General features: G+C 47.3%; 1 protein-coding gene and 3 non-coding genes across 4 annotated transcripts; all 4 read right to left on the bottom strand.

The window, feature by feature from the left end:
• Nucleotides 1-12462: 12462 nt before the first annotated feature.
• LOC128058958 (U6 spliceosomal RNA) lies at nucleotides 12463-12566 on the bottom strand. Its single transcript, XR_008200552.1, has one exon. It is a non-coding gene; the product is annotated as a U6 spliceosomal RNA (small nuclear RNA).
• An 8121-nt stretch (nucleotides 12567-20687) lies between these two features.
• On the bottom strand, nucleotides 20688-26853 carry LOC128058090 (uncharacterized). The gene is made up of 5 exons (XM_052650452.1): nucleotides 26464-26853; nucleotides 26246-26411; nucleotides 24648-24828; nucleotides 22631-22703; nucleotides 20688-21070 (listed from the first exon to the last, which is right to left on the bottom strand). Exons 1-5 carry the CDS (start codon nucleotides 26851-26853, stop codon nucleotides 20759-20761), a joined length of 1122 nt encoding a protein of 373 aa, XP_052506412.1. The 3' UTR covers nucleotides 20688-20758.
• On the bottom strand, nucleotides 21976-22109 carry LOC128058985 (small nucleolar RNA SNORA71). The gene has a single exon (XR_008200573.1). It is a non-coding gene; the product is annotated as a small nucleolar RNA SNORA71 (small nucleolar RNA).
• LOC128058984 (small nucleolar RNA SNORA71) lies at nucleotides 25334-25468 on the bottom strand. Its single transcript, XR_008200572.1, has one exon. It is a non-coding gene; the product is annotated as a small nucleolar RNA SNORA71 (small nucleolar RNA).
• Nucleotides 26854-27486: the final 633 nt, after the last annotated feature.

The raw sequence follows: 27486 nt of genomic DNA, 5'->3' as shown, positions 1-27486 counted from the left end.
CTATAGGCAAGATATTATCCAAGTTTAGAGGACAAAAGACTTTTGGATGAAAGAAAGGCTGAACTGGAAAACAAAAGGATACAATCAGGGAAGACTATAGGATATAGGGCATATGAATTGGGTACTGAAGGAAGATTATAAATTTTAACAAGAGATAAGAAAATGGAGTGGATAAGAGAATACAAGGGTCAGCTAATATATAAAAGGAAGGACACTCATGGAAGGACACTTCCATAAGTTCATTATTATAATTATAATGATAATTAATAATTATGAAAGCCTATGAATACTAGGACTGGAGATCTGAAATTAACGTAGTAAAAACTGGGGGCAGAGATGAGAAAAAGGTTAACTTTGTCACAGGAATAACACAACAGGAACTGAATTCCTATTAAGGAAATTTGATGGAAGTGTTCAACACAGGCTGAGGGGACAGCAGAAAAGCAGACTCCAGTGTGTCTGATACACTGAGGAGGGGAAGGGCAGTAAGGATGGGAACATGGCTGGGAGGGTTGGGCACTGTGGTGAAATACGAAAACATAACTGAAGTCAGATGGTTGAGAGCTTTGACTGCTGTGTTAAGGATCTTATGAGTCTCCTTCCCAGCTATCAGGGCTGTCGGCTATCAATTTGAGCTGCTAACAGCAAAGTCTCCACTTTCAACACTTCAGAAGTAAATGTGATATTGAATTGAAAGTCACTCAGTTGTGTCCGACTCTTTGCGACCCCATGGAGTATACAGTCCATAGAATTCTCCAGGCCAGAATACTTGAGTGGGTAGCTGTTCCCTTCTCGAGGGGATCTTTCCAACCCAGGGATCGAACCCAGGTCTCCCACATTGCAGGCAGATTCTATACCAGCTGAAGAACAAGGGAAGCCCAAGAAAACTGGAGTGGGTAGCCTATCCCTTCTCCAATGGATCTTCCCAACCCAGGAACCAAACCAGGGTCTCCTGCATTGCAGGTGAATTTTTTACCAGATAGAAGGAAGGCAAAAATGACAGTGTTCGCCTAAAGATCACTTAATATCCTTGCCAACTCTACACATTTCCACTTTCTAGGTAATCTCTGGATGTTTCTAATGTCAGGTCATTGTGTGCTAGGTAACAGCTTATGGCTTCTAAGTACTACCACAGAGTAACATGAAGGTCTGGTCTAATTGACAAATTACCAAAATGATCAATATGGTGGTAGACACACTAAGACCACAGTCTGGCACTAATTACATCAATTGACTCAGCCAATATTTATTACATGCCTTCTATACACTAAGCACGGGGAATATCATAATGAATAAACATCATTCTTGTTCCTAAGGAGCTTCAAATCTAATTACAGAAAACAATTTTTCTTAACCTTGTAAAATACATTCATACATCAGCTATTTCACTGAACAAACATTTATTAAACACCTGCTATGTGTCAGATATTGTCCTAACATGTAGGGAGGCAAATATGAATACAACACAATGGCTGCCCAAGAAAAAGTTTCATAGTGAAGAAGAGAAACCCATGATGAATAAATCCATGATACAGTAGCATTCAACGTGACAACTGAGTGATGATTTATGAAGGGAACATCCTACAACAAAAAAAACTACTACAGATCCTGCTGGATAACAATGCAGCTGGATACAATTGACCATTTTCAAACAGTTCTCACGTTATTTCACTTTAGTTCCATAACAAGCCTAACAAGTTAAGGAAGACAGATGTCACTAGCCACTACGACTTGCTCATGGTCACATCAAGCAACAGGTGAACTGGGATAAGAAATTCCACCTCTTGCCGCGAAGTCCAGTGATCCTTCTTTTGTTCAGACTCCACACCTCACCATATGACCTTGGACAAGTCACTTGGCATTTCTTTGTCATAGTTTCCTCACCTGTAAAACAGGGAGAACACCTGCAGTACCTAGCTACACTGACTCGGGAGAAGGATCAAACAAAGCAATGTCAGTCAACATACTCTGAGTAGTACAAATTTAAGATAGACACTATCAGGCATGCTTTGTTTCTCTAAGGAAAAATAGGGTATAGGGTGCCAAAACACTGGATAAATGAACTGAGTAAATAAACACTGGATTTTAAGGCACATACATGTGTTCAAAGTCACGCAGAGAACTTTTGTAACTAACAAAGACAAAAAGAACATATTTCCTATTTCTGTTGTAGTCCTATTGACCCCCATGGCAAATATCAATCAACCTTGGCCAAAAAGGAATGTATTCACCTGTGCACCAGATTCTAACTGTTAGGGATCCTATAAAATGCCTGAATTACAAGAAAGAGACAAGTTCTGCCTGCATTCCTTCTAGAAAGTGAAAACAGGTAGTTTTTGCTAGCCTACCCCCCCACCACCACAAAAGAATACTCTGCCTGTCCCCACCACCACAGTGCTCATGCTCATCTTTTATGCCTCACACTTGCTCTAATACAGTAACCATAGCTACATGTTACTTAAATTTGAATTAAATTACAAATTCAGTTCAGTTACACTAGTTACATTTCACATATCACATGTGGCTAATGGCTACCATATTGACAGTGCAGATATAGAACAGTTCCAGAAATTTCTATTTGGCAAAGCTGCCTTAGATACTACACTTTTATGACAACCCTTATTAGACTATAGATTCCTGAAGAAAAGGAGCTGTGTCTTATTTATCGTAACATCCTCAATTTATACAGCAAAGTACATGTCATACGATGAAAAGCACTCACTATTCATCTAACTTAGTATCTCAAACATAGCACACTACTCTGTCCACTTCCCCTATCCCCAGCACACACACACACACACACACACACACACACACACACACACACACGAAACAAGAAATCCTCTCATGAGAGGTGTGAGGGTGGAAGGGGATGCTGTGTCCAGATCAAGGAGACCTGCATTCTAGCCTTGGATGTGCTACAGCCAACCATGCAGTCCTGAGCAAGTTACCTGCTTTCTTCATCTATAAAAACTTAGACTTAAACTCCATGTACCTTAATTCTAAAACTCTTAATCAGCTTGCACCAAAGAAAATAATGTATTCTATCTGAAACAAACCTGAAAGGTCTTTACAGATGTCAGGCAACACATCTACTAACACCGGTGGGTATCTCATATTTAAAAGAATCATTTTTAGTCCTCAGGCTCTCATGATTAGTCACTTTTGGTCTTTAACTGAATCTGTGTAGTTTTTCACCCTTTCTTGGGGATCAACTACAGACTTAAACCCAAGGCTTAAAGATTGAGTTTCTTCCATGTGCTGAGGCCAGAATGGGATAGTCTGCCATATCTGATCAGAGAAACAAGGGCAAGTTTCTTGAGTATCTGAATTTAACATAAATTATTCCATCAGTTTCTACATTAGCCTTAGCCTAAAATTTGAGAAAACAATACAAAACTGAACCAAGAAAATCCTTCTATAATAATCTGTATAATGTAAAAAGTGCCATTACATGAAATGTGCTTTTTATTCAGTCCATATACTTCACCATATTTAACTGCAATTAAAAAATCTTTATTGTCAAAAAACCTCTTCATAATTACCTTCACACACATACTCACTCACTTTTATAAACCTTACATGGTTTTAAGACTAGCCAAGAACAAATATAATCTGAATTACCAGCTTGCCTTCCTTTATAATTTGTAAATATGTTGGACAATAGCAGTTCAGGCATTCTGTAATAAATATATACTAACTTTATCAATTCTTCTGACATCAAGGTTTTAATCTTTGTTAAGTATTTCTTAAATTCTCCCTCCCGGTAATAGGATGAACTACCAACAGCACTTCCATCTATTAGTATTTACCAAGTGCCAACAAGATAGTAACATTTTAAAGTATTAAGTTGCTCAGTGGTGCCCAACTCTTTGTGAACCCATGGGATGTAGCCTGCCAGACTCCTCTATCCATGGGATTTCCCAGGCAAGAATATTGGAGTGGGTAGCCATTCCTTTTTCCAGGGGATCTTCTTGACCCAGGGATCGAACCCGGGTCTCCTGCATTGCAGGTGGCTCTTTACCCTCTGAGCCACCAAGGAAGCCCAATTACACTGAGTGGATGATAACTAAACACTACTTTGGACAGCATAGTGTTCAGCAGGGAACACAGACAAAGGTCTAAGAGCAATAAAAAGGTTTCTACTACAGAACTGATTGTATCTGCTTGTGATAAAACTAGATATTAAAAATCAACCAATGTTGACTGCACATAGTCCTTTTGAGTGTGTCACTAAATGCTAAGTGTGCAACTTAGCGCAATTTGAGTGCTAAGAATGCAAGGTGTTTATTCAACTTGGGGAAATTAATTAACCTAACTAGAGTATTTTCAAGCAAAAAAGAGCAAAACTCTGTAGACTAAGAACTACCAAACACCTTTTGCAAAAATGGAGATAGAGAAGGATCTGTTTGCCGAATGCAATATGTGGCATAAAAGGGACTCAAACATTCCATTCAGTAAAACCTCTGCTGAGTCTGTATGCCAAAGTACTGGGAGGAATACAGAGATGAGAAAAGATGGTTCAAGTCGCTCACAATCTTAGCAGAAGAAAGAGAAATATGGCACAGAAAGATCACTGGTAAGTTTCATTAGAATCATGCTAAGGAGCAGATAGGAAAGACCCAAGGTTGTTGGGAGTGAGGGGTTGGAAGGGAAGGGTCACAGAGAGGCATCCTGAAGGTTAAAACCTCTGGGTGTTATACAGCCAAAGATAGGAAGAAAAGGCTCCGTGCACGTGTGTAAGAAAGAGCAGAAGTGTGTTTGGGTGGCGCAGGGAGAAACCAGAGAGGACAGTCTAGGCAAAGAACAACATATGCAAACAAGACCCTGAGATCAGAGACACTATATCCATGAGTACTGTGTATATAGGAAAATTGCAAGGCAACAGTTTCACATGAGATGCACGCACTTTACAAGGTCCAGCTGACTCGGAAATCCTGCACAGAAAGTTACTTTCCACCCCCAGTAGACTTTCACAAGGTGCAATGAGCCTAATGAAAAGATTATGTGCAGGTGGAACCAGAGTTTTTAAAAAAAAAGTCCCATAAGATTCTCCTACATACTTAAACTGGAGAAACACTGAAACGTTTCCTTGAGATGCAAAATTATCTAGCAGTTCACAAACTTTGCTGCACACTGAATTCATGGGGGGGATCTTTGAGAAAAACTGTCTGGTGTCGTCCCTGCCCCCCGCCCCCCAGCTCCCCTCCCAGACACGCTGATTTAATTGGCCTGGCTCTGTTACCTGTGCATCAGAAATCTTTAAAAGATGTTCCAGGTCATTTTTACGTGCAGCGAAGTTGGAGAACCACTGACCTAATAGTTAAGAACTTGGATCTGGAGTCAAATTTACAGCTCTGTGACCTTGGGCATAGATGTCACCTAACCATTAAGGGCCTCAGTTGCCTGATCAGGAAGATGGGGATAATCATCTTCCCATACCGGGTTGTTGTGAAGTTGGATGGGGTGAACGTAATGGCCTGGCACAACGCCCGGCGTATAGTAAGCGCTAAACAAGGGTTAGTTGTTCATCTTCATTATTAACTCTTCCTCCTCTAGAGTCACCGTGCAATGGGCAGCATCGTTCCCACTGGGCGGCAGCCACTCGACCAACCTTGCTGCTGGACCAGATTCTTCGCCGGAGTTGTCTAGCTCCGCTCCAGACCCGCCCCCTCCCCCAGGCTGCCAGGAAAGAGCTTCTCCTGGCCAGGGCAGCTCTCAAGGACCACCCCGGGTTTGAGCAGACCCGACAGAGGCCACCGACTCCAGGGCCAAGCTCCCCCGGACCCCGTGTCCGCCCCCCCCCCACCCAAAATGAGATGCGCTTCCGAAGGCCGGGCCCTTAGAGCCTCCGGGGCCGAGAAACAAGGCTTAGCCATCCTTGGACCAACCTGAGGGGAGAAGAGAGGAGGGTCTGGCCGAGACCTGAAGGCCCGCCCGGTTACCTGAGGCGACGGGCGGGGCCCGCATCGCTGGGGTGGGCGCCGCCGCCGGCCGCACTCGGCCTTCCACCTCACGCCACCCGCGCCATAGGACCGGCGCTTTCGCTGCCCTGGCCGGCTGTCCTCAGGCGGTCGTCCTGTCCACCCGTCAGCGACTCTCCCACGGCGCCCGGGGACGACGAAGGCCAGTCGGGCCGGCCGGCTGGGATCTGCTCAGGCAACTTCCGACTGCCAGGGGCGGCAGCGTCAAATAGCTCCCCGAGCCGACTGGGCCACTGCGCGTGCGCAGCGCGCCTGATCAGAGACTTGTGCGGGTCCCAGACGGCGGCGTCAAATAATTCCCAAGACACGGAGCCGGAAGCTGCGTGTGCGCAGCTATCCCAGGTCGCCGCGCGCGGGACATAGTCCCTCCTTCTTTTCCGGATCAAGAAGAGCAGGAGTGGAGTGACGGATACTCCTGTCTCATCGCAATACAGGCGTGGAGGCGGTCCACCTGCGTCCGTACGAATCAGTCGGAACTCTGCCTGTTTTTGATGCGAACGAAGTAAGGTCTTCTCTGCAAGTTTCTAGCTCCTACTCAGGTTCCAGGAATTTCTCACGTCCCACCATTACAGCACCCTTCTTTTGAAATGTGGCCTTTACCCCCCTCCCCCTTATAGCATTATGAGCAATGCACAATTCCAGGCCACATGTGAGTTACCAAGATGAATCAGACATCAACTTCAGAGCCTGTCATTAAGGATCTGAGTCTGATAAAGGCAATAAGACGTTATTAATAGTAGTAATAATAGCAAGAGATACCAGTTTGAGCACCTACAATGCACCACACGTTTCGTAAACAGTACCACTTCCAATCGTTTGGTTTCAGCTTCAATGAAGAAAATGATAAATGCCATTAGAGAGATACAGCTCAAGTGCCTTGGGGGTGTAGAAGAGGAAACGGGCTGAGAGAGGAGAGGAGGGAGAACCTGGCCTTGAGATTGTCCTTGATATTAAGAGAGGAAGGGATCAGGGTAATAGCGCTGCAGTCACTATCTGCAAAGAGCAGAATGGAGCATAGAAGATGCTGACTCCTCCTCCTTGCCCTCAGAAGAGACCAGGGAGCAAAGAGTGACAAAGGAATTGGTATCCTCATGGAAAGAAAAGAGAAGAGTGTTTAAGATTTTGTACACACACGAAAGTAGCTAGAACAGAGCAAAATCTAGGTCACTTTGTGGATCATAGCTATACATTTCAATTAAACACCGTGTGGCAAATGTTATGAGAGGCTCTCAGTATTTATTCCAACCACTTAAACTTGCTTTTCTAAACTACAGAGGCTGGAAAGCAAAGCACACACTTCCCAACTTCCTTTGCAGTTGGGAGTGGCAGTAAGACAAAGTTCTGGCCAATAAGATAAAGGTAGAAGTCTCAAGGGAGAGCTTCCTTTTCGGAATAAGAAGGAACTCTTTGGAGAAGTTTGTGAGCTTCACCCTTCCCCTAATTCGTGCTTGGAACTGAGGCACAACACCTGGAGGTACAGCAGTCATATTGGCACCAGGAGGAGGATTGTGCTAGGGAATGTGAAACAGAAGAACAAAAGAAGCCTGGTTTAGGACATACTCAAACAGCTGAACAAACCCTGGACTGCCTTCCTGTTTTATGGGGGAATTGGTAGGGGCTAGAGGAGATTCTTCTTTAGATCACAGTTTTTTTTATTTATCTGTTACTTTCAATCAGACTCATTCCTAACAGAAATATGGAACTCCTGTAATAGACAGGTAAGGGGCTAATAATGGAGGTGACAAATTAGAAGAGCGAGGGATGATAGAAACTGGGAAAATGACAGACATAAAGGACTGGGAACCTGTCAGAGCTTTTAGGGAGATGATGAAAATAATCTGTCTCCTACCTGGTGACTTTAATTCATTCCTGCAAATTCTGCCTCTAAGTGAAAAGCTGATAAATGAAAAATATTATATTTCCATTAATTTTGATGAGAAAAATATGTTTAATTCCAACTCGAGACACCTAAATATTTTAAACAAAAAAATATAGCAATGAAACAATGCAAACAAAAATCATAAGCAATAAATAAATAATCTTAAGACTATGACTTCTACATAAAATGTCAGGTATAAGGACTAATATGACTTCTACATAAAATGTAAGGTATAAGGACTAATACACTGACCAAGAAGATAAGATTTAATTTTAGGTGGGGGCAGGGGAGGTGGAGGAAAGATGCACGTGAGCCATTCTTTAAAGGTGATATTTCTGCACCTTTTTCATTATCAGTTTCTAAGAACAAACTTTGAGGGTTTCTCTTAAACCAACATAAAAATAAAATTATAGCACATGCAAAGCACCTTGAGGGAAAATGAAGACTAAGTATCAGAACACTTTGAAACGTGGGGAAAAGTATGCATACACAATAGACTGAAGAGACGTGAAATGCTATAAAGAAAAAAACTTGGATTCTCCAAAACAGATTGGTTCTTCATTGTAAATCCTAACTATAAAAGTAGAATAAAGTGGGGAATTATCGTCTGAAACTGAAATGGAACAGTTACATCAACTTTTCTGGCAGACTTTTTTCCTAAATTGATGACACCAATATACATAATCTATCCCCCAGTACTTCTTACAATGTAACCAACATCTTCCCACTGAGAGATGGGATCTATACTCCCTCCCCTTGAGTCTGGTTGGCAGTTGTGACTGTTCTTGCCAATAGGGCAGAAGTAATGCTTTGTGACTTCTGGGGCTAGGTCATAAAGAGGATACAGCTTCCACCTGGCTTTCCCTCTTTTGCAATGCTCACCTTCAGAACCCAGTCACCATATTGGGAGGAAGCTCAGACCTCAGGAAGAGAGCATATGGAGATGTTTCAGCTGACAACTTGAGAATGTTTCAGCTGACAACGTCAGGCCAGACATGTGAATGAGAAAGGTTTCAGATGATTCCAGTCCCCAGGCTTCAAGCCAGCCCACCTAAAACCAAGCAGAACGAAGACAAGATAACCTCAGCCCAAACAGCGGATTCATGAGCAAAATAAATATTGTCATTGTCTTAAACCACTAAGTTTTAGGGTAAATTGTATGGAATCATAGTAACTGGGACAGTTTTCAAGAGCCATAATTGAGAAAAGTTGTTAACTGAACAGATGTATGAGATGTATGTTGTCTGCAGCCAATTTTTCTTTTTTCCTTTTTTTAGTTGAGCAGAACTTGCTTGGTGTAGATAATGGTTGAGAAGACCCACTTCTATTTCTCCTGAACCTAACACAATACTGCCACAGCGTTGGTGGTCAGTGAACATTAATTGGATGGATAGGTGAGTGGGTGGAAAATTCATTGGCTCAGCACTGAACCCACTTTCTTGCTGGACTGTTAAAGTCTTAATGAATAATATCCATTGGTAATGGTAGTAACCATTATTAGACCTGGGTAAGAAGTCCCCAGGCTTCCCTGGTGGCTCAGCAGTAAAGAATCTGCTTGCAGTGCAAGAGCCATAGGAGACACAGGTTCAGTCCCTGGGTTGAGAAGAGGAGGGCATGGCAACCCACTCCAGTGTTTTTGCCTGGAGAATCCCCATGGACAGAGGAGTCTGCAGGTCTATAGTCCATAGGGTCGCAAAGAGTTGGACATGACTGAAGCGACTTAGCACAGCAAGAGGTACCCTGCCCCAGATCCTGTGCTTCAAGCAGTACTTCATTTTGGAATGGTATTTCTCAAAATTTTCTAAGTGCCTTTCTTAGGCCAACAATGCCATCTTGGTCAGGTGCCCCAGTTAGACCAGTCCCCATGAGGGACCCGTTAGCCAGAAATTTCTAACTTGAAATTTTCTAAGGCTCCCTCCAATGGTTGGGACTGACCAGAGCCAGAAGTGTCATCCGAGCAGGACTAAGCAGTCCCAGACCACATCCATCCCCTGTGTGTCTCATTCTCCATTTCTTCTCTTTGAAGAACTCTTCGACCCTCTCTCTTACCCCTCACTGTTCCCTCATGTATGTGTGGGTTGACCAGATGCCCTGAGATACTCCAGGACTCATGAGCCTTATAGCCAGCTGTGGTTCCAAGTGGACAGCCTGGCAAGGACCACACTCTTGGTATCTGGTGCAGTAATTTTTTCATGAATTTGTGAAAGATTGGGCTGCCAAAATGGTTTTAACATGCTGATTTTGATGATTCTCACTCACATTGAAACCAGGCTGGGTTTCAGATTCTGAGCTACCAGCAGTCCCCTGCAGATGCTTGAGCTGCAAGCATGGGCCCAGGCATTGGCTTGCACCGCTCTCTTCAGACCACACTGCCTCTCTGACCTACTGCAGCCAGAGCAGTGAAGAGAAGGGCAGTCGATGGCCTTGACTCTGTGTGTTCTGCAGCTTCTTCCCCAGCTGGCCCCCGCATGGTCACCTCACTCCCTTTGGCAAAAGCAGCCATGCCTGTCTCCTCTGCGGACTTCTGAGATGTTGCTCTGCAGTGCCAATGCACTCTTCCCACTGATGTCTCCGTGAAGCTTTGTATTTCCCAGTCTTGACTCGCCTCAAGCAGAACACAGCTAAACCCGTGAGGGCAGAGCTCGCAGAGGGTCTATCAGAAGTGGTGCGATGTTTATAAGGAGGCGGCACATTCTGAAGAAAGGTAGCACTTACTGGCAACACCTGTGACGTCGGAGCAAACTTCATCACTCAGAAATTTTTATCTTAAAAAGAGGTTAAACCTGTATTCTTGTGTGACTTTTTTCACTACTGGGAAGTTGTCTGTCTTGGATTTGGAAAGGACAGCTTCTTTTAAAGGATAAATCGCTTGCTCCCAACAAAGCAATGTCTTTAGCGGATCTAAATCAAACAACATAAAGCCTGGTTTCCCTTAACACCTCTGACGGAAACCACAAGGCCAACTTACTTCACAAAGCTACGATAGGGAACACATCTCATCCCTTTTCTCTGTAAAGTTGAAAAGAATCTGTTCTGTACCTCCACTTTTCGGACGGGGTAGGCTATCCAATCTCAGTGTTTTACTGTGGTTCTGATTCTGTCAGGGTTCTCCAGGCTAAAGTCCTGGTGGAGTGCCCAAGACCAGAACACTGGGGAGAAACCCTCTGAACTCTTGGCCACACTCCTGTCCACAGTGCAGGTAAGTCTCCTGTGTGCTGAGTCACATGTTCCCTTTACTGGAGAGAAGTTCTCAATGAAGTCATTTGCAGTTATAAACTTCTCCTTACATACTGATTCAGCTGCATTCCACAAGTTTTGATATATAGTATTTTCATTATGGTTCAAGTCTAAGCGTTGTCTAAAGTTTTGAGTGTTCTTTTTTTTTAAGGTATTGTTCTTTAATTTTACTTACTTATTTGTTTTGGCTGTGCTGGGTTTTCGTGGCTGCATGGCCTTTTCTATGGCTGTGGTGCTCGGGCTTCTCACTGTGGTGGTTTCTCTTGTTACAGAGCACAGGTTCTGGGATGCGTGGGCTCAGTAGTTGCAGTTCCTGGGCTCTAGAGCATAGGCTCAGGAGTTGGGTAGTGCATGGGCTCAGCCACTCCACGGCATGTGGAATCTTCCCAGACCAGGGATGGAATCCATGTCTCCTGCATTGGCAGGCAGACTCCTTACCACTCAGCCACCAGGGAAGCCCTGAAGTTTTGCTTTTGTGTCTTTATGTTGTAGTCACATATTGTAATCTGAGTGATTCTGATGCATTGGTATTTGAGACTTGCTTTGCAGCAGATAACGTGGTCAGTAGTTGTAAATATTCCAAATGTGCTTGAGAAAGAGATAAACTCTCTCATTGTTGAGCATATGTTTTCTAAAATAGCTATCAAAATTAAGCCTATATTCCAAAGACTAGAGTATGGATAGGGAAAAATAGTGGGGATGTCTGGCAGCAACCTCTTTAACCAAGTAATCAAGGTGATAAAGCGTGTTGATGTCATGTACTCTCTGATATGACATGATGAGAGTGGCATTTCACCTCTGTGATACTCTTTCCCAAAACCCATAACTCCAGTCTAATCATGAGAAAACATCAGAAAAATCCAAACTGAGAGACATTCTTACAAAATACTTTTACCAACACTCAAAAAAAACAGTCAAGGCCATGAAAAATAAGGAAAGACTGATAAACTCTTTCCGATTAGAGGTTAAGGAAAATAAGGAAAAAATAATGACTATATATAATGTGGTATTCTGGATTGGATCCTAGTACTTTGGACACCTGATGCGAAGAGGCGACTCGGTGGAAAAGACCCTGATGCTGGGAAAGATTGAGGGCAGGAGGAGAAGGGGATGACAGAGGATGAGATGGTTGGACGGCATCACTGATTCAATGAACATGAGTTTGAGCAAGCTCCGGGAGATGGTGAAGGACAGGGATGCCTGGTGTGCTGCAGTCCATGGGTTGCGAAGAGTTGGACGTGACCGAGCGACTGAGCAATGACAACAGAAAATGGACATGAGAGGGGAAACTAGGGATAACTAAGTTGAGCTTGGAGTTCAGTTAATGGTATTTATTTATTTTTTATTTATTTATTTATTTTTTTAAATATGGAACGCTTCACGAATTTGCGTGTCATCCTTGCGTAGGGGCCATGCTAATCTCTGTATCGTTCCAATTTTAGTATATGTGCTGCCGAAGCGAGCACCAGTTAATGGTATTTAATAGCAATATGAAGTTCTTAATTTTGACAAATGTGCTTATTAGGAACACCTCAGTAAAAGATATGTGGCAACTCTGTACTAGGTTTTAAACTTCTCTGCAAATCTAAAACTACTCAAAAACATTGGGTTGACCAAAAAGTGCATTCAGGTTTTCCCATAATGGGAAATTATGGGAAAAATTTTCCCATAATTTTTTATGAAAAAACCTGAATGAACTTTTTGGTCAACCCAATAAAATGTTCGTTTTTAAAGTTAAGCCTATTAATCATATCATTCAAATTTTCTAGTAAAAATAAAGTCAGGAAAAAATTAAAGGGGGGAGCTCTGCCTCTCCTTCTCCAAACACTTCTAATTTCCAACCTTCAACTCCAGAGTCCCCATTGCGATGCATGTGTGCATGCTCAGTCATGTCTGACTCTTCGCAACTCCATGGGCTGTATCCCACCAGGCTCTTCTGTCCAGGGAATTTTCCAGGCAAGAATACTGGAGTGGGTTGCCATTTCCTTCTCCAGGGCATCTTCCTGTCAAAGTCCCCAAGACAAGGAAACAAACACAAAACTTGGCCATCTTCTTGATATGGTACAGAAGACCCTTCAATAAATAATAACAAGGGTCAATAATTTAATGAGGCAGGGCAGCTGGTATACCAAGAGTTTTCTTACATCACTCTGTTTAATCTTCACCATGTCCCCCTAAGGGCTTCCCCTATGGTTCAGCAGTAAAGAATCGCCTACAATTCAGTATACCCAAGAGACATGGGTTTGATCCCTAGGTCAGAAAGATCCCCTGGAGGAGGGCCTGGCAACCCACACCAATATTCTTGCCAGGAAAATCCCATGGACAGAGGAGCCTGGTGGGCTACGGTCCATGGGGTCGCAGGGAGTTGGACACAGCTGAAGCGACTGAGCAAGCATGTGTTTCCTTCTAAAGGAGGTAACTGGGGCCCACACAGGTTGAAACTTGGCACCCAAGTTTCTGGCTGAGTTGCACCAGGTCTGTGTGACTCTGAAGCCAGGGCTCTCCCATCCACTCTAGGCTGCTGCACTAAACCTCTGTGGTGCTCACCATCCACACTGGCCATGTTAGAGCACCTCCCAGCATCCCTGACACTGCTTTTGCACGTAGACCACTCCTCCTCTGCCCAGTTAATTCTTCTTCCTCCAAGAGAACTTCTCTGACCCCCAAGAGGTCAGGTATCTGTGTTTAGACTCACAGCACCTGTCATTTGCCCTCCATAGCATTTCTTACAGCTTGTTCTTTTTTTGTTTCCCAAGTTAGTGATCTTTTTATTATTATTATTATTATTTATTTGGCTCTGCCAGGTCTTAGTTGTGGCATGCAGGATCTTTAGTTGTATCCATGTGGGATCTAGTTCCCTGGACCAGGGATTGAACCCGGGCCCCTATATTGGGAGCTTGGAGTGTTAGCCACTGGACCACCAGGAAAGTCCGTCTTAGTTTTTAATGGTTTCTTCATTTGGGGCTACTTGTTTATCATGATGGGACTGTGAGCTGTCAGTTATCTGTGTTCACTGGTGTGTGTTCCCAGTGCTTACTTAGCACAGAGGCTGGCAGTTAGTAGGTGCTCAATTAACAAGTGGTAACTGATGAAATGACACATTCGGGGCACACTGAGATTAACTCTAGGAGGCGGGGCTTATGCTGGGCTAACACTACAGAACTTGGCATCCTGCCTCAGGAAAGTTTGGGAACAGGCCTCAGGGATTCGATCAGGCACACCTGATATATACCTGGCCCCACTCTGACTAGATAAGGAAGAGGGATACCAGAGGATGGTGAACCCAGGCTGGAGCAGCTTCTTTTAAGCCCCTACAAGATGCAGCAATCTTTCAGTAAAGGAGGCATGTTTGCAACACTCTTCTTTGATGGAATTAGCCTTGAGCCCCTCATCATCTAGATCTGTGCTGTAGTCACCAGCCACATGTGCTATAAACATAACCCAGAGGTGCTGTAAGCGTAACATGCACACCAGATTTCCAAGACTGAGTTTGGGAAAAAAATAGAAAACATCTCAATCATTTTTTAACCTTGATTATATTGTTGGAATGACAGTATTTTTTGATGTAGTGGATGAAATAAAATCTGTCACTGAAATTATTTCATCTGCTTTTTATTTCTTTAATGCAGTGTGCCTAGGAAATTTTTATTTTATTTTTTTTGGAAAATTGTCGATTACATGTGTGGGTTTCTCTTGGCAGTGATGTTCTAGACCATACACTCCATGAGGCCCCTCCTCAGCTTTGTTCAGGGTTTCTGTGCGCATCTTAGAGCCAGGCCCGCACACAGTGACTGTTCCATAAATACCTAAAAATAGAATTTAGAGCTGTATATGATCCCTGGGAGGGCAGACACTTTTTTAACATATATATATATAATTTTGTTTATTTATTTTGGGGAGTACTGTCTTTGTTGCTTTGTGGGCTACTCCCTAGTTGTGGTATGTGGGCTTCTCATTGCAATAGCGTCTCTTGTTGCAGAGCACAGGCTCCAGGGCACTTGTGGGCTTCAGCAGTTACAGCTCCTGGGCTCTAGAGCACAGGCTGAACAGTGGAGGCACTCAGGCTTAGTTGCTCCACGGCATGTGGAGCCTTCCTGGATTAGGGATGGAACCGGTGTCTCCTGCATTGGCAGATGGGTTCTTTATCACGGAGCCACCAGGGAAGTCCCGGAGGCAGAAACTTTCTTATTGATCCTTGTATTCCGATTCTCAGCTTTTTTACAGGGACAAATGAACCTTCATTCTCCCAGCTCTCCATTCTCCTGCCTTGATGCTACTATGTATAATTCCCACCAGTGGCTTTACCAGGGCTTCTGGTCAGTTTAATTCAGTTCAGTCGCTCAGTTGTGTCCGACTCTTTGCGACCCCATGGACTGAAGCATGCCAGACCACCCTGTCCATCTCCAACTCCCAGAGTTTACTCAAACTCATGTCCGTTGAGTCAGTGATGCTATCCAGCCATCTTATCCTCTGTCGTCCCCTTCTCCTCCCGCCTTCAATCTTTCCCAGCATCAGGGTCTTTTCAAATTGAGTCAGTTCTTTGTATCAGGTGGTCAAAGTATTGGAGTTTTAGCTTCAGCATCAGTCCTTCCTGTGAAGAATATTCAGGATTGATTTCCTTTAGGATGGACTGGTTAGATCTCCTTGCAGTCCAAGGGACTCTCAAGAGTCTTCTCCAACACCACAGTTCAAAAGCATCAGTTCTGCGTCATTAAGCTTTCTTTATAGTCCAACTCTCACATCCATACATGACCACTGGAAAAACCATAGCTTTGACTAGACAGACCTTTGTTGAAAAAGTAATGTCTCTGCTTCCTGCTGATAGGATCATGGCTCTTCTTTATTTTTTTTTAAATAACCTTTACTTTAGTTGTATTTTTTAAAATTGTTTCTTTATTTGGTGGCACCGGGTCTTAGTTGCAGCACACAGGATTTTAATTGCATCATGTGGGATCTTGCATGGTGGTGCAGAGACTCCAGTCATCCAGAATGTGGAGCCTCAGTGGTTGCAGCAGTGAGAGCTTAGTTGCTCTGAGGTATGTGGGATCTTAGTCCCTCGACCAGGGATAGAGCCTGCTTCTCCTGTATTGGAAGGTAGGTTCTTAACCACTGGATCACCAGGGAAGGCCCTCGTGGCTCTTCGTGACCCTAATCCTGGTTCTTGGGGCACTTCAATCATACCCTGCAAAGGTTTCCTCAAGCTTGGAAGACCTAGGACGAGTCCTGCTTTGGACACAACCATAATGAGATGCACACAATATTTTGGCCTTGGCTGAAACATGCCCATCGTCTCTGTATGTGTCAGGTTCACAAGTTCAGTCCTCAAGACTGGTGGTTTGAACGTGGAATATTTTAGGAAGACTGGGTAATAGGCAATAATTTGAAACAGATGGAGGGAAATAGTAAAATATCCTAATTTCCTGTTTTCCAGTACAAACAAGCATCTGACAACCTCGTATGCTTGTGCTATTTATGAAATAAGCCTGCAACATTTTTCACTACTTCATACACTAGGAGATGGAAACCAGCTGGGCTGCTCATTGGAAGGGAGACAGGTCCCTTCATTTCTCTGAGCTTTGGTTTCCTCATTTATAAAATGGAGGATAATTAAGTCTACCTCACTGGGTGGTTGTGAAGATTAAGTGAAGTAATTATATACACAGGCTCACTTAGTAGAGCACGTGGAATTTAATAAAAGTTCATTCCATGGTAGGGATGATTAACACCAGCCCCACTGGGATGCCTGCAGATCTGCACAGAAGTAAGTATTCATGGTGTCACATTAACAGATGAGTCTATCATAATGACATTTTATATTTGTTATTCATTTTTAACTATCAGCAAGCTAGACATACTCATCAAAAACAGCTGATGTGTACAGAGCACTCGGTGTTTGGTAGGTACTGTTATGCCTTTAGCACGCATCGTCTTATTTCATCGTTACTATTTGTGGTAGGTCCTTATAATGGTCAAACTACAGAGCCAGAAACTGAGATTCAGAAGGCAAAATAATGTGCTCTAGGCCCCACAACAATTAAGGGACAACATCAGAGTTCAACAGGCTCTTGGGACTTCCCTGGTGATCCAATGGTTAAGACTATGCTTCCACTGCAGGGATCACAGGTTTGATCCCTGGTCAGGGAACTAAGATCTTGAATGGTGCAGGGCACAGCCAAAAAAAAAAAAAAAAAATCAACAGGCTGTTAATGATTTCCTTAGGTTTCTTCCTAATGTAGGTGGAATTAGGTATCCTGGTGACATGGCAGTTGTAGTCACAGAAACAGAGGGGCCTTGGTGAACTATTCCTTGTACCCTTGGTCCAGGCTACCACTGGCTTCATCCTTCATTAAATATACATTGAGCTCCTCACCTGTGTCAGCTTGTAACACACTATAGGCTGTTATCAGCAGAGACTCATTTAGTGGCACAGTGATGGTGAATGTAAGGACTCTTAGAAAGAAAAGGAAGATGGCAATTTTGGTCACATGACCAACCACACCTTGTTAAAATTCAGGGAAAGCTGAACCCCAGGCCTCGTATCAAGTCTGAGTGCTGCTCTGACTCCAGAGCCAGGCCTTGTGGAGCATGAATGTGGCTTGGAAATTGGAATCTCATCCTGTCCCTGTAAGAATTCCAGAAATGGCTCTCTTGTCTACAACAGGAGCTCAGCTCTCTGCACCTCTAGGCTCTATTTTATTCTTGGCTGTGCTGGGTCTTCATTGCTGCATGCAGACTTTCTCTACTTCACGGTTCAAGGGCTCTTCATGGCAGTGGTTTCTCTTGTTGCAGGGCATGGGCTCTGGGGCGCATGGGCTCAGTAGTTGGGGCACGTGGGCCTAGTTGCTCTACAGCATGTGAATCTTCCCAGCTCAGAGATTGAACCCAAGTCCCATGCACTGCAAGGTGGGTTCTTAAACCACTAGACCACCAGGGAAGTCTTAGACTCTGCTGTTAAAGGGACTTAAATCCTCCATCTCTCCCTGTTTTTGTTCCTGCAAGCAATTACTCAGGCTCTTGACACACTCAGGCGGCGCAGTGGTGAAGAATCCACTCATCAGTGCAGGAGACACAAGAGATGCAGGTTCACTCTCTGGGTTGGGAAGATCCCCTGGAGTAGGAAACGGCTGCCTACTCCAGTATTCTTGCCTAGAAAAATCCCATGGACAGAGGAGCCTGGTGGGCTACAGTCCACAGGGTTGCAAAAGAGCACGCACGCACGCATGACACACTCAGCTCAAAAGGAAGACATGCCTGGTTTGGTTAACACTGCTCTTGGTCCTCAACCTAGGGCAGACCTAAGAGGCTGGGTTGGGGTGAGCATCATTTATAATTTGAAAGTGAACAAGTGAATGGTCAAAAACGTGTCCTTTTTTTTTTTGCTACACTGCATGGCACATGGGATCTTAGTTCCCTGACCAGGTCATAGGCTAGGCCTGTCCTTGGGTGATAGCCCCAAGTCTACTGAGCTGAGGATGGGGGGTTGGGTGAAGGGGCCACAGAGCTGACAGTGGAGAACCTGCCCTCAAGACGTACACAGCCTGGTCTGACTAGCTAACCCCAATTTGATTCGGCCGCCACCCCTCAGCACATGGCAGATGTTGCTAATTAGCCTTAGTCCTGCAGTTCCCTGGGCCTGAATCCCAGAGGAAAGATGCCTCCCAGCCCCAGTCCATGCTGTGACAGCTGGTGCACAGGTTGCCATAAACACCCAGGGGTGAAAGCCCCTCACTCTGCTCAAATCACATCTCCTATGGGAGGCCTTCCCCATCTCCAGATTCAGAAGGCCACACCCCCTACTTGCCCTCAGGCTTCCTGTCTTAGCTCTCTGCTCAATTTGTAAAGCATCTGCCTGGAATGCGGGAGACCCGGGTTCAATCCCTGGGTTGGGAAGATTCCCTGGAGAAGGAAATGGCAACCCACTCCAGTACTCTTGCCTGGAGAACCCCATGGAGGGAGGAGCCTGATAGGCTACAGTCCATGGGGTCGCAAAGAGTCGGACACAACTGAGTGACTTCACGACAACGCGACAGTCCTTTTCCTAGCACACTAGACATTTCAACACTTCATGGTCTATCTCTGTTATCTAAAATGGAAACACCATAAAGTCAGGGGTTTTTGCTCTTCTGCCTTCTTCCATTTACTAATTCCTGGAATTAGGCCTGCCCAAAATTGACCCTTTATGTGAATGAAAGCCATTTCCTTCTCCAGGGGATCTTCCTGACCCAGGGATCGAACCTGAGAAGCCCACTGTGCACAAAACTGACACTTGATGTGAATGAAAGGAAGGGCAGGGAGTCCAGGCTGGGTGGTGGTTTAGCCATTGATGGCTTCCTGCAGGAAGTGACACAAGCTGAGTCAGGCAAGCATCTGAAATGAAAGGGGGTTTCCAGGCGTGTACACAGGCTGGGAAAGTGGCAGCATGGTCAGGAACATTATGTGGTAGCATGGCTGGGCCTGTGGTGCTTCTGGAGTGTGATGTGTGAGATGAGGGTAGATACAGACCATGGGCCGTGAGGAGGCCCCACGTGTCTTCCCTGAACAGTGGGAGGCCTCTCCTGGGGCTGAGGGTCAGGTGGGCTAGGGGGGCAGAAGGCAGGGGAGGGCAGACCTAAGAGGCTGGGTTGGGGTGAGCATCATTTATAATTTGAAAGTGAACAAGTTGAATGGTCAAAAACATGCCCCCCCCCTTTTTTTTGGCTACTCTGTGTGGCACATGGGATCCTAGCTCCCTGACCAGGGATCGAACCTGTGCCCCCTGCAGTGGAAGCATGGTCTTAACCACTGGACCACCAGGGAAGTTACAATACACTTTAGATTTTTGACTAACCATGAACTCTTATATAAGCCCAACACCTGGCCTTTGCCCACCACACCCCCAGAGTCCTCCCAAGGGCAGCTATTCATACTATATCCCTCTTCTGCTGCTGCTACTGCTAAGGTGCTTCAGTTGTGTCTGACTCTGTGCGACCCCATAGACGGCAGCCCACCAGGCTCCCCCATCCCTGGGATTCTCCAGGCAAGAACATTGGAGTGGGTTGCCATTTCCTTCTCCAATGCATGAAAGTGAAAAGTGAAAGTGAAGTCGCCCAGTCGTGTCCGACCCTCAGCGACCCCATGGACTGCAGCCTTCCAGGCTCCTCTGTCCATGGGATTTTCTAGGCAAGAGTACTGAAGTGGGGTGCCATTGCCTTCTCTGCTCAAAACCCTCTCCCTAAATTCATCCCATGTACTTCCACCCCAGAGCCCAGGGCTCTCCTGCCCTCCTGGAGGACTTCAGTGCCTGACTCTACGTCCAGCCCACCCTCATCCTCACTTCCAAAGCCCTGGTACAAACGTTCCCCTGCCAACAATTCTAACAGCTCTCTTCTCTCCAAAACCTGAGCCCCCAGAGCACTTGGGATGGTTTAAACCCATGGCAATTTGCAATTCTACATCCCATCCTCAGGCCAGGCCTCAGGAGTGTGTGAAGTAGAAAGTCTCAGTGAGTGAAAACTGGAAGACCTGCCCGTGACCCACGGTCTCACCACCCAGCTGTGCACACGGAGGCAGGGATTAAAGGAAACAAAAGAAACAAGCGGCAGGGCAGTTTCAAGATTTATTGAAGTGGGTGAGAGGACAAGATGCCCAGCAGAGACGCCTCCAACAGGAACTCCTGGTTCTAAAAGTTACACCAGGAACAGAGAGGGGGACATGGAAGCCACTGGAGGACCTGGTCCAGATGGAAGGAAACCAGTCTTCTGGGTCCGCTGTGCCCTGTGGCACCCGCTGGGAAGGGGCAGAGCCAGCTGAAGGTCTCCAGCTGTGAATCCCAAGGTCCCAGAGTCTCAGGCCTTAGCCAGGCCCCTGACCTGGTCACATGGGGCCAAGTCCTTCCATACTGTGCTGAGGCAACAGGAGAAGGAGGTCTGGCGGTAGTCACGCAGCAACACCCCTCTTCAGTCTGCTTGCCTGTGATCAGACCCAAAACAGCCTAAAGGAGGAAGTCAGATGAGGCTGGCAGCTTGGAACGTCTGTCTCAGAAACAGAGGCCGACTTAGCCCCTTGGCAGTAACTCACCATGAGGAGGCTCCTCCAGGGGAGCTGGAACCCAGGACACCATCCTGAGAGGCCAGTGCTCCCATCCCTGAGGTGTCCTCCAAGGCAGCACCCCCAGTGTGATGGGGAGGTCACAGGGCAGGAGGCCACGACAAGGGTTTGCTCTCCAATGTTACCTCGCCTTTCTTCAAGCCAACATCTGTGAGAATGCCCCCAGATAGTCAGGGATGCGCTGTGGCTTTTTTCATACCAACCTCAGCAGAGAAAGGAAATCTCAAAGCTCCCAGAGAAGAATCAAAAGGAACACTGTCTTTTTAAAAATGCACCTTCTGAGGGCAACAGAGCAAATGTAGGTACTGGCAAAGAGATGGCTGGAGGGCCTGCTCTCAGGAGCTCCTCCCACTCGGTCCACCCCCACTGTATGTCAGAGGGGGACCACCATGGCCCAGCAGCCCTCCCCCCACACTTTCATTACCTGCCTGCACACCTGACTCCAGGTGCACACACTCACCCCGGCCTCAGATCATCCTCACGTTCCTCCCCTCCCCCCGAAGTCCCTCCTGTGGTCTATCACGTCTCAGTCCTTCCAAGGCCGGTCCACCACCACCTCCAAACAGCTGCTCCCCTTGACAATCTTACAGCAGTCCCCACACACCACCCAACATCGCGCGTGTTCATTATGCGTAATGCTGCCTGGCTCCTTACACCTGCTAACGTCTCAAAGCCTGACATGGACATGGCCTGGCTCTGGTAACAGGAGGCTATGCTGAGACGTCACTGCCCGTCACAAAGGAGGCCCCAGCGCCTGAGGGGGAAGCCCAGGCTGGAGAGAAGCAGGGGTGTGGGAAAGCGCCAGCATTTGAAAGGGACAGGTGCGGACCCTCCAAACTCGGGAAATTGCTTTCCACAACTTTTCTCCCTGCATTGTCAACGACCAGAGCACGGACAGCCCGTGGTCTCTTTTGAATGCAGGTGCATACAGAGCAGAGAGCACTCTGGGAAGAGAAGGCCAACAGTGGGCGAAACATTGGGAAAATACTACAACTGGAGGTTACAGGACTCACGTGGTCTTGGGTACAACAAAGTCACCTCCGACATAGCTGTGGTTTTTCAAATGACAGAAACAAGGTTCTGAATAGGATGCTGACTGAGACGGCAGTCAAAGGAGACTCAAGCCCAGGGGCGGAATCTCTGGCGCCCAGGTTCACATGCTTCTGCCCACACTCCGGGGAGGAAGGCAGATACCCCATAACTCTCAGTGCCCTAATGGGACTCGAGAGGTGCCATCCCTGCAGCAGCCGCTGAAGACAGTGACGCTCCAGATGTGACCCAGGCTGCCCAGGGCTGGGCTGGTGAGTGGACCTGGGAACTCGTGGATGCGGCCTTCATCCCACCTCTCAGCTCCCCTACATCTTCACCCAAAGCCTCTGGGAACACACACATGACCACCATGTGGGAGGACCCAACACTCTAGAGAACGGACCAGAGATCTTACCTCAAGGACAGTGCGGTCTAGAATGCTCCTGACACGACAGCTTCCATGACACCTCTGCACACAGTGGACTCGTCTGCAACAGACCAGAAGCCAAGAGTGAGTGCTCGACTTGCCCCTGCTCACAGGAGGGCAAAGGCACCAGGAAAGGGCTTAGCACTAGAGTTAGCAGACAGTAAACATCCCCCAAGTGTCGGCTGTTGTGATTTCCTGAAAAGACATGCTATTTCTTCAGACAAAAAACAGTAGTTAACTCTGAAGAAGGAGACAGTGGATGCTCTGTGGCAGGGTGCCAATGCTGGTTGATGTGTAATTGATCACGGACAGGCAGAAAAGGATGCCGTCGCCAGATTTATGGGAACGTGCATGGCCAACTGACAGCAACTGGGCATCAAGGGGAACTGAAGCAACACACAAAAGGAGCCTGTTTCCCGACAGCAGGAGCCAGAAGGAAACGCCCCAGCGATGGCACAGACACACCTCAACAGACCCTGGAGGCCCAAGGGGTGGGCAGAGAGACACAGAAGTGTAGAAATCTCCCAGAACTAGGGAGCGAGGATGCGAGGCAGCCCTACTGTGTGTCCTCTGTCTGCACTACCAATAAGTAGGCCACAGGCAGCCCAGCATCACTTCCAAGCGCAGCGGCTGAAAAGGACAGAGGGCTTACTGAAAAAGGAGGCCAGTGGCAGAGGCTTGGAGCAGTCAGCCCAGTTGGGCATGAGGACCCAGTATCTGCTTCTAGTCCTGCTAAAAAGCCATCCACGTGACCCAGAAGGGACAGCCAAAGGGAGGACACCTCTGCAAAAAAAGTGACAGAGTTCCTAGGTTGTAACAGACAGCGATGACATGAGCCGGAGACAAACAGCCTCACTGCAGTCCTGCTTTCTGGAGGATGAAACCAGAGACAGGAGAAGGTCCCAGAGTCAGGAGGAGGCAGAGAAGTGACTGACACACGAGTACAGGTGGACATGTCAGAATCCTTTCCCTGCTCCACACACTCTGCTGCCAATGTGTAGGGCTCCCCAAGGGCTCTCAGGACCAAGCACATGAAGAGGAACCGGGTGGGTCCTCAGAGACCCCAGAAAGGGTGAAGCTGAGGGCGAGGACCAAGTCACCCTGGTCTCTCTTCTATCTATTCCCAGACCACGCGGGGACATCATGCACCTTGCGGGAGGCAACGCCCCAGATCTCCAGGGAACAGGACTCACCTGGGCCAGCTGTCTCTTGACAGGACGGGACACCTCGCAGGGACCCCTGTGCACCGTGCTGCTTCCTCTGTGACAGTCAAGAAGCCCTGGATGAGCAGCCTGGATGCCGCCTGGTCACCACGTCCTGGAACCCAGAGTACCTGGGTTCTCAGAGAAGCTGGCTGCTTCACAAACGTGGGCTGTGTTCCCAACCCACGAGCCACACCTTTTATTCCCAGGACAGAAGTCGACTACTCCACACAGGACAATAGCTCATCTGCGTCTGAGACAGAGACGGCTTTTCAGATCATCTTTTGTGCAAACTCAGATGACTGAGGACCCACCTCTGAGGACCCACCATTAGGGGGTTGGGGGTGTGTGTGAGGAGGTAAAGGCACCTCCGGCCTCCTGCAGAGGTGAGGTCTGGTGTCTGTTTAAGCCTTGTCCAATTGCATTAAAAGTGAAGTCACTCAGTCGTGTCCGACTCTTTGCAATCCCATGGCCATGGGATTCTCCAGGAATACTGGAGTGGGTTGCCATTTCCTTCTCCAGAGAATCTTCCCAACACAGGGATCGAACCCAGGTCTCCCACATTGCGGGCAGACTCTTTACTGTCTGAGCCACCAGGAGCTCCAAATTGCATTACTACTGTGATTCTTGTTATTTAAGCCTGTCCAAGGGCATTACTGTTCTAGTTCCTGCCACCATAACCACAGGTCATGGGGAAACTCTCCCTTAGTAGACTAGGCTCTGTCTCGCACCAAGGAACCTCCAATGGATAAATAGTGGTCAACACGGAGAAAAACTCCAAGAAAAGAAAACACAGGAAGTACCTCCACCTCTCCCTGGGCTGGCTGGCCAAAAGCAGTCTTTCTTTCATTCTCCATGACGTGATGGGCCACGCCACCTCACTGGGATGAGTCTGTGCTGTCCTCTCCTGCTGGGCAACTGTTCCACAGCTGCTGAGCACCAGACACCTGCCAGGTACTGAGCAGATGACACTCAGATACTGACCTTGAGATGAGAGCAGAGAGAGGCAGAAAAGACAAGAAAACTCATGATTCCCATGAAGTATGATTAGTATCCTCACCTTGTGTCAAGCCACTCTCCAGACCACAAGCTGGACTAAGGACCTGGAAAGGGGGAAGAGGGGAGGTAGACCTGGCTTTCTGGAGGGAAGCTCTTGGTGAAAATTACCCAGTGGCTCCACAACTAGCCCCAGCTTCTAAGAAATAGCCCATGCTTTATCTTCCTTTTTTTTTTTTTAAACACATTATTGACCAGAGACTTATTATTAATGCATCTTTTTTCACCCAAACATTTTTGACCACAGATGTATCAATATCACTTCCATAACAAATCACTGGCACCAGACATTAGTTTCCTGCAAAAATCCCCTGGTCAACAATGAGTTAAAAGCTCCTTAGCAACTAGCACTGAGCCTGGCATAGGAAGCACTTAGTAAGCTGCACACCAGGTGCCCGGAGGCAGATCTAAAAAGGCGGTAGGAGGGAGGAGGTGTGTGACAGCTCCAGAGTTCAGAAGGGACAGGAGTGAACCCTCCAAACACGGGGAAAATGCTTTCAGCAGTTCCTTTCCCTGCACTATCAATGACCAAGGCACAGGCAGCCCACGATCACTTTCGAATGCAGGGGCAGAGAAGGGCAGATGGGGAATCAGGCAGAAGGGCCCGGGTTAGAAGCCGGCTCTCCACCCAGGCAGGGGAAAGCCACCCAGCCAGGCCCAGGACCCCAGGCACTAGCCTCACTTCCTGAAAAGGTTCCACCGCCCCCGTCAAAAGAAGCCGGGGGAAGACTAACTTCTGGTTAAAAAAAAAAAAAGCCTCAATTACTCATCCACCCCACAAATACCAACTGAGGACCCACTACATGCCAAGAACTGTGAGTTCAAATAAAAAGAACACAGACCAGGCCTCTGCCCTTCCGGAGTGATTGCCATTTTCCCACTGGAAGAAAAGGAACGCTCAGGAGAATAAAGGAACTCACCCCAGGTTCCCCGGCTAAGGCTAATGAGGGGCTGAGTCAGGATCCGAACTCTGGCCTTTCTGGCCCCCAAACCCACCCCATCCTGCACAAGGGCTTTGCAAGGCAGGTCCCAGAACCCTCAAGCCCAGGAACCACCCCCTCTGCACTAGGGCAGGAAGGCCACAGCTCCACCACTGCCCCAGGGGACAGCTCAGTCCCTGGACACGGCGGGGGCGCGGCAGGCAGTGCGGGTCAGGGTCCTGCAGGAGGGGAGGGGGCGCCGCCCGAGGCAGAGTCTTCAGCTGCGCAGGGCCTGGCCCGGAAAGAGAGGGGAAGGCCTTCAGTTCGAAGCAGGGGCCCAGGAAGCCAGACTCTGCTCTTCTCTAGGGCCCTGGGGGCGCCCTCAGTTAAAGTGGAGGTTTGAACACTTTTCCCTTAGAGGTTACCGAGATCACGAAGGTCACGAAGATATTTGTCCGGCAACAGACAAGCGGCTTCAGGGGATGAAACGGTGGAGTCGGAGGTGATGGGATGTGATCGGGGGCCTCTGGCGCCGCAGCGCGGGTGCGGTTCACACCGGCTCCGCACGAACCTCCCTGCGATACCTCGGGCCTACGCATCCCGGGACCCGCTTCTCGCCGTCGGTGGGCCCAAGTCTCCCCACCGGGCGAGTGAGGCCCGGGACCCGACGCTCCAAAACGGCGCCGGCCGGTAGTGCGGTGACCCGAGGGCCCTTTGTCAAGAACACGAGTGCAGAGAGGTCCACATGCAGCGCAGGGAACCGGCTCAGAACCAAGAGGGGGCCTGGGCTTGGAGCTGACCGGAACTCCCCGACCCCACGGGCCTCAGTTTCCTCTCCTGTCGGGGGCAGGGGCGTACGGAGAACCGGCCTTAGAGACCTCTGGGGATTCCGGGGCAGTGCGGTCCTGCGGTGACTCACCCGGGGCGCCAGGAATGTCGGCTGCAGGTCAAACTGCATTAAGATGCTGGACGGTCCCGGCGACTCGGAGACAGAACCTGTCCCCCATCTGTTGGGTGCTGGCGGAACTGCCATTGAGAGACGGGCTGGGGCCTAGAGCGGCGAATCCCCGGATGGACCCCGCGCAAGCAGTCTCTTCGCGCCCCCTAGTGGATCGGAGTTGAAACCTACCCGCCAAGTATTCAAGCATTCTTTCATCTCCCCAACCATCCATCCGACTATTAAATGGTTAGGACGTCTGTAGTTTTGAGCTGTCTATTCCTTCTCTCTGATTTTCTGTTGCATTCACTCTTCCTATTGAATTCAGTCTTGCTGGGAACGTCAATTATGGTGTCCTGCCTTCTGACAAAGTGTTGTGTGTGGGGCTGAAGCTGGGGAAACTATACTTTCTTCTTTAATTTTGTATCTCGAGTATGAGAGAGTGTGGATCCTAAAGAGCTTAGAGGCTAGTTGTGGGGCTATGAGTAGAATCATACTTCAACCAATTTCCAAATTAAGATGGCTGCACGGTGGAGGTGTGACTTATTGGGGTTCTGAAGGACTCAAACAGAAAAGGGAAATGGGAAGATGTTCAGAAAAGGGAGGAAGAGAAAGACTAAGAAGCTGATGTCGGGGTAAGGATGGGGGAGTGGATGCATGTGCTGGGATGTGAAGAAGTTAGAAACTGGATGGGGCATCTCATTGCATGATCTTTAAATTCTGATGCAA

This window comes from Budorcas taxicolor, chromosome 13, assembly GCF_023091745.1.
Source record: "Budorcas taxicolor isolate Tak-1 chromosome 13, Takin1.1, whole genome shotgun sequence".
Classification (NCBI taxonomy): domain Eukaryota; kingdom Metazoa; phylum Chordata; class Mammalia; order Artiodactyla; family Bovidae; genus Budorcas; species Budorcas taxicolor.
Note: the sequence above shows the minus strand (reverse complement) of the source record. Positions and strands in the feature narration are given on the sequence as shown.

Excerpts from the sequence above, each read along its gene's own strand:
- LOC128058090 (XM_052650452.1), bottom strand. The coding sequence starts at position 26,853 with ATGGCAGTTCCGCCAGCACCCAACAGATGGGGGACAGGTTCTGTCTCC. Across the intron at positions 26,412-26,463 it reads TCCCGGGCCTCACTCGCCCG|GCCCGAGGTATCGCAGGGAG; the intron begins GTGGGGAGACTT and ends CGGGATGCGTAG. Across the intron at positions 24,829-26,245 it reads TCGTGACCTTCGTGATCTCG|GTCAGTATCTGAGTGTCATC; the intron begins GTAACCTCTAAG and ends TCTCATCTCAAG.